Source organism: Camellia sinensis, chromosome 13 (genome assembly GCF_055761805.1).
Source record: "Camellia sinensis isolate YWXY chromosome 13, ASM5576180v1, whole genome shotgun sequence".
In the NCBI taxonomy this organism is placed as follows: Eukaryota; Viridiplantae; Streptophyta; class Magnoliopsida; order Ericales; family Theaceae; genus Camellia; species Camellia sinensis.
The window spans coordinates 92,046,135-92,053,401 of record NC_138973.1 but is presented as its reverse complement, the minus strand read 5'-3'; the positions used below and the strand labels follow the sequence as shown (position 1 = coordinate 92,053,401).

General features: G+C 36.9%; 1 protein-coding gene across 1 annotated transcript; it reads left to right on the top strand.

The window, feature by feature from the left end:
* The first annotated feature begins 5,618 nt into the window (after window positions 1–5,618).
* On the top strand, window positions 5,619–7,057 carry LOC114321431 (RING/U-box superfamily protein). Its single transcript, XM_028268596.2, has 2 exons — window positions 5,619–6,564; window positions 6,877–7,057. Exons 1-2 carry the CDS (start codon window positions 5,792–5,794, stop codon window positions 6,941–6,943), a joined length of 840 nt encoding a protein of 279 aa, XP_028124397.2. The 5' UTR covers window positions 5,619–5,791; the 3' UTR covers window positions 6,944–7,057.
* The last annotated feature ends 210 nt before the right edge of the window (window positions 7,058–7,267 follow it).

Sequence of the window (7,267 nt, the reverse complement as noted above, 5' to 3'; positions counted from 1 at the left end):
GTTGAGGAGTTAGGTTGCCAGACGCCGCTGGCGCTGGGCTCCAATGAAATGGCTGAGGAAAGAGTCACTAAGGTGCTAGAAAGTGGAGATAGAGTCTACTGGCAGTGGACTAAACCAAAGTCAAGTTGACCCCTTGAGTGTCACGGGGAAAGCCCGGCACATGATTTCGTTAGGGAAAGCATGGAGGATCATGAGGGTCCTGTAGGTCTCCAAATGGTCGACTGGTTCTGTCGTACCGTCAAAAGAGTCGATGATGGGTATTTTAAACTTGGGGGGTAGAGGTTTGTCCCGGATGGAGGCAACGAATGGCGAGTTGGCTGTGGGAGAGGGTTTATGCTGGATGTTCTGCATGACCCCTTGGAGTTGAAACTTCATGGCTCGATATTCTGCATCCCAGAGAGGAATGTTGTCACCACCGGAGGGGAGCGGGGGCTAGACGCTACTGGCCTCTCCTTCAGGGGTTGGTGCCACGACCGATGGATGTGGGGGTCGGGGTGGTGGATTTATATTTAGGGAGGAGGTTGCAAGCCTTCCAAGTTGGGTGGATAAGGCAGCTGGATAGTATGGCTCGGGGCTCGTTCTTGGTTGGGTAGAATATCTGGAGGTGGTGGAGGGGGCATGGGAAGGTCTCTTTGGAGCAGGGCATTGATTAGAGCTTGGTTCTGCTCGGCAAGGCGGTTAATGCTGTTAGTGAGCTCGGTAAAGTATTGTGGTGGGTTGTTTGGATTAGGAGGGTTGGGTTGGTGGTCGGGAACATTGGGGTGGAAAGCTATGGATCTAGTCGTGACCATTCACCTTCGCAGGTGACAGGAAGGGGTTATTAGGAAAGGGCCTCCGGTGACAATGAGCACAACTGACGCACAGAGTAAGAAAGGTTCCCACAGGCGGCGCCAACTAATGACACGGTTCGTTCCACTGAATGGGTTGGATTGATCCACGCTCCTCACACCTATATCCGAATGACTAAGCCCACCAGAAGACCTGCACACGAGTTCAACGAGGAACGGGGAGTCCCCCAGCGAACCCTCCGATGAGCAAGTTAGAAAGAGGAGTGGAGTATAGAGCGAGATTGGAGATAGAAAGCTTAACCTTCTTCTTGTCTTCAACGTCTGCTTATATCCTTGGTAATCATTTCGTTGTCCCTTCCGACCTGTCACCTTGGCCGAAAGTCTATGTTGTAGCTTACCTTGTTTAGGGTGGGGGTGTGTTGTCCCGACTGAGAGGGGTTATCGCAATAAATGCTGTAAGGGGCCTCATTAATGGCGATGTGGCGTAGTAATAACTTTGCAGATCTTTGTCTGCTGCTGTGGCTTGCCCTTTTCTTGCCATGTGTCTTGATGCCATTAGTTCTTATTGCTATGTGGGGCTTCAGCAGTGCTGGGTTTTATTAATTAGATTATGTATTGGGCCCTAAGTGGTGGGCCTGGGTTGTTCATAGTGGGCTGTAGCCTTTATGGGCCTACCCATGTCAAGTATAGATATAGATAGATAGATGCAACTAATATTTTTGTTAATTTCAAATTACGTAACCCATTAATATGTCTTACTATGTAAAAGGTTTTTGTTAACATATGACGCAAGACATATGTTAAGGTGACATTAAATATGTACAATTATATTCACTCGTATAGTCAGTAGTAAAAAATTAAATACTGTCTAAATTAAAAAATATTTTTTTATAAGGATTTTGTTAAGGGTAATGCTTGGTATACTAAAATTTTTACCAAATAAATGACTAAAGGTCTCACGGGTATGAGTAGACCCATACCCATGTAAGACATTTGGTCATTTGTTTGGTAGAAAATTTGAGACTTGTACCATTTTTCTTTTGTTAATAAGTGCCGGCACTTGTTAAGAATGCACTAACTAATAGCTTTTACTCTATTTTTATAGGAAATAGTTAACCATAAATGGCTACCAAGTTGTATTTTTAAAGGACTGCTATTAGCATCTGGCTAAATTCTTTGGACCCTAACCCTCACCCTAAATCCTAAATTTCAATAAGATTTCTTTAAATACTCTATTTAATACCAGATTTACCTCTATTAATAATATTATCACACCCAATGGCACACTCACCTAATTTTGCACACTCTCTCATTCTCCTTTTAATGACCGTTCATCTCTTGTTGAAAAGAACGCTGACGGTCATCGCATCAATAAACACCATTATGTTAGTGAAGAATATTGCATCGATGGTCTATCATTGAAATTCCTGTCAACTCTTAAGGAAAGGAGGAATTGACTCGACGATGTCTAAAGAATATTGTTGAAAAACTCGTTGGAAATTCCTGTCTACTATTGCAGAAAACTCGTTAGAAATTCCTCTCAGGTAAAACCCTTACGAAACACACAAGGGGGTGTTTGGCAACAAAAATTTTAGCATCTTTTAGGCTAAAATCCACAAAAAAAGGCAAAATAAACTAAAATAGCCAATAAGACAAAATGTCACATCAAACCCATAATTATTTCAATTTTTCTCTCACAAATATCGCATCCAATTACAAAAAAAATCCAATCATCTTCCAAACACAAAAATTTTAGCCTACTAAAATAGCAACTTCCTAAACACCCACACAATCTGGTGTTAAAGATATAAATATCGAACCGTTCGGTACGCCAGTACCGACTATCTGCATCATTGTTCAGAACCCATATATTGAACTAAATATTTGTGTTCAATACTGTGTTTACCAAACATAATCTTAACAGTCGGCAAATCAGTACCGAACAACTCGAATAAAACAACCGTTGAAAACAACCTAGAATGTTAATACAAAACATATAAACTTACCAATAGAATGCCAGCCTTATCAAAATTGTTGTTATCGTCCTCGATTGCTCTACAAGGTGAAATAACTGATGAAAAGTAATACGTTGGGCTTGAAAAGAGCCTTTTGGTTCAGGAGGGTTTATGATGGTAATGAAGAGAATATATTAGGGTTTAATATGGTTATGGAGAGTAACAAGTTTAGGGTTTATGTTGGTTAGTTATGAAGAGCAAAATGTTTAGGGTTTAAAAAGGTAGAATACATATATCTGGAGGTGGGGGTGGGGGTGGGGGTGTGGGTGTGGGTGTGGGTGTGGGTGAGTGTACAATATTGCAGAGTGTTAGTTTTTATTTTGGTAGGTGAGTGTTCTATTAAATGATGTCTTTTAGTATAATTTTACTTTAGGATATAGTTATAATTAAAAAAAAATTGAAATTGGGAGGTTTAAAGAATTTAGACAAGTGCTAATAGCAACACTCATTTTTAAATGTTTACAATTAGTTTTGTAATATGACAACTATGCCCCCAGTTAAAAAAAAGGATTAATTGTGTAGTACTTTTATGAATAACTAGAATATTATTTTTTTCATATATAAAACGTGACTTTTGAAAACAATTATAATGATTATTTTTTCTCTAAAAAAATTAAATTTTGTTCATGATAATTTAAAAATAATTTATAATCGGTAAACTTGAATATGGAAAAAATTTCAATTATTGATTGGTAATGATTAAAATCAAATGAAAAATGGAATTTTCTTAGATATTAAAATAAAATTGCTTCCCACCTTTAGTAATAATAAAAATAAAAATAAAAAGATTTTGTTATTCACTTAATATTGAAAATAATTTTACTTAAAATTAATATTGTATCATTATATCGATCTATATTCTTTTTGTTTAGCAATGTTCTCACCGATAAAAACAAAATGAAATATGAAGATAATGAACGGGTGAGAAACGAAAGGGTTTGAAAAATTGGCTGAAAAAAAGTAAAATAAAATAAAAATCAAAATAAAGAAAGAAAGGAAGTGAGGGAATTTTAGTCATAATACCAACAAAAAGTTATGTTTTAAAAGACATTTATAGGAATGTAAAAATGGCCCATAGTCTGTGGGCGGTCTGGGGTGGGCTCGGGCCTGAGCCCATTCTGAGACTCTAGGCCAGGGTCTGGGCCATCATTTTGAAGCCTGGCTCGGCCTGTGGGCCCGGCCCATTGCTTGCTTAAGGCCCACTAAAGGCCCCGCTCGAGGCCCTGCCCACTCGAGGCCCAATGTTTTTTTTAGTGAAAAATAATAAAATTTTAGTATAAAAAAAAAATTGTTTAGGCCCGCCCAAGTCCGAGCCCAGGCCTAACAGCTTGGCCCGACCCGCCCAAGGCTCGAATACACCCTGGGCCTGGGCCTAATTCTGTGGCCCGTGGTCCAACCTAGCTCGGCCAGATCTGAATTTTGATGGGAGCCCGTGAGGCCCGACATAGGCCGGGCCGGGCCAAATTTACACCCCTCGACATTTATTACTTTTCTCAATCTCTTTATGCATTCTTAATAAGTGTTCTCAAAATATGGATAATTATTCAGTAATTTCGAAATATAAATAAGTGGTATTTTAGGATGAGGGGTCGCTGCTGTGCGTGAGGCACAGCAGTGACTGTGGTGCATCCATTTGAGGTGTATTATGACCTTATTTTTATAATCCAAATCGTCCATTTTGTAGGGTTTGATGAGTACTTCATGCCTACCAAAAATCATATTAATCGGATATCAACAACTATATGATCGATAACAAAAAAAATAAATAATAAGTTTTATTTTGAGAAATAACATAAATAATATGCAATTTGATCATATAGTTGTTGATATCCGATTAATATGATTTTTGGTAGGCATGAAGCACTCAACAAACCCTACAAAATGAACGGTTTGGATCATAAAAATAAGGCCATAATACACCTCAAATAGATGCACCACAGTCACTGCTGTGCCTCACGCACAGTAGTGACCCCTTATCCGGTATTTTATAGTATTGTGATTGATGGAGAAGGTGGGAAGGTGGGTAGGTGGGGTATTGTGTTGAGTGATTGGAGAATATGATGGGCATATTAAATGAAAATTAGTTAAGGAGTACAAACCCGTAATATTCTGGGAACATTCTATAATTTTCCCCAAAATACTTGTCAACAAAATATGTATTTAAAACATTAAATAAATACTACTACCCCCACTTATATAGAACAGCAGTGCTATATGCACTAATTAATGTACACACTAGTGTACCAACTAGTATTATGTGATCTCACCTATTATACAAATTATAAATACCCAAAACTTCTAAAATTATGCCACATAATCTGTTAGTATACTAGTTAGTAAATTAATTGGTACATATAACATTATTCTATGTAGAAAGTTATAAAAATTTAAAGAGCAGTGTAGAGATTCAAAAAAAAAATTTTACTAAAATTTTTACCAAATACCTGTAGAATTCACATGTAAAATATGTAAAAATTTTAGTAAAACTTTTGACATTTTTAACATTTTTGAAATTTAAAAGCTATAATAGTTAAATCATTCGGGCTGGAAAAAGTGAGGAAAGGAAGTCGGGATGAGTAATTATCACCGGAGGATCTTTTATTACAAATTGTCTGTTTGGATAGATATAAATCTTAAATCAAAGGATTTCATCTTAATCATTTAATAATAACTTTTTATTATTATTATTTTTTTAAAAAGCCTTATCTTATTTTATTATTTATTTAATTTCAAATCAGTTGATTTGAAATGCATGACTATCCAAAGGAGAGTGAAAAATTCCATTTTCCCTAGAAAACTTTTCTTCCCTAGAATTCTCAGTGAGACTGGCTGGCATAGGGAATTGCTGGTTCTCTGGGTTGTTGAGCTTTGTCGTTCAAACTCTGTTCATCCCTCCCAATTAATGCCAATTCCATCATCTTCTCCAAACAACCAAGGGTCACCCTTCATATAAAACGTAGTATGAAAACAGAGTATGAAAGATAAAAAATGGCTGGAACATCAAGAGACAATAATAATCATCTGTTGGTGGATGATTTTTATTTCTCGGCACTCTTCGATGATGATGAAATATTCCCCATTTCAGATGAAAAGTACGCTGAAGAGTTACAGTTGCAAGAAGCTCTCGTGCCATCCTCTTCAAGAAAGAGAATCCAAACTCTAGAAACAGAACATCAAGACACAGTCAAACCAAGAAAATCCAATGAATCATCGCTAGTTTTCTGCAAGATTTGCATGGACGCAAAACCCAAATCAGCAATGTTTGAAAACAACACTTGTACTCATTTGTTTTGCTCAGACTGCATTGCCAAACATGTCGCAGTGAAAATTCAAGAAAATATATGGATGGTGAAGTGTCCAGAACTGAATTGTGAAGGGGTTTTCCAGCCCGAGGCTTGTCGTTCCATTATACCCAAATTAGTGTTTGATCGGTGGGAAAATGCGCTCTGTGATTCTGTCATTCTTGCTTCTCAGAAATTTTACTGTCCTTTTAAGGACTGTTCTGCAGTGTTGGTTGATGATGGTGGTGAAGTTGTGACTGTGTCTGAGTGCCCTAATTGTAGAAGATTGTTTTGTGCTCAATGCAATGTTTCATGGCATGATGGGATGGAGTGTGTTGAGTTTCAGGGGTTGAGCAAGGGGGAGAGAGAGAGTGAAGATTTGATGGCAATGGAGCTTGCTAAGAAGAAGAAATGGAGGAGGTGTCCCAATTGCAAGTTCTATGTTGAAAAAGATGAAGGATGTTTGCACATTACTTGCAGGTAACTTCTAGGTTAGGACACATGGTTTTAAATATTTATCCTATTGATTGATACAATATCAATTTTTTTCTGATATATGATATTGTTACAAAAATTACGTATTACATATGAAAAATGATACAAGTATTATGTGAATTAAAATTTCAATATAATCCAATATAATTATGTTAATAGTGCGAGACTAATTGTATTTTTTTTTAAATCTCATGAATATAATTTACTTTTAATAGTTTAGAAAAGATGACCATGAGTGAAATTAAATCATATTCAAATTATTATGTGTTTGTTTTGGTTTTTTTTTGTGTGATACAGGTGTGGATTTCATTTCTGCTATCGATGTGGATCAAAATGGACAGAGTCACATTATGGATGCAAGTGATGGAAGGTATTTGCTGTGAATCAAAATTAGCTCTGTCTAACTCTTCAGTACTTTATTTTCTTTGAGTATTATTTGAATTGCTCAAGATTTATGTATTCATTCCAGAATTTGAAATTCAATTCCATTTTGAATGAGTTTTTATTGTCTTTATTCTGGAAAGCTGTTGCTTTTTGTTGCATGGCTTGAAAAGAGTGGAATGATTTTTATTCTGGATGGCATTTTCGTCATGTGGCAAAAAATAGAACATAAGTTTGATGTGTGGAACACCAATTTCTTTGAACGAACCTATAGTGACTCTTTAGTTATCATTTTTATCTCTTGTTA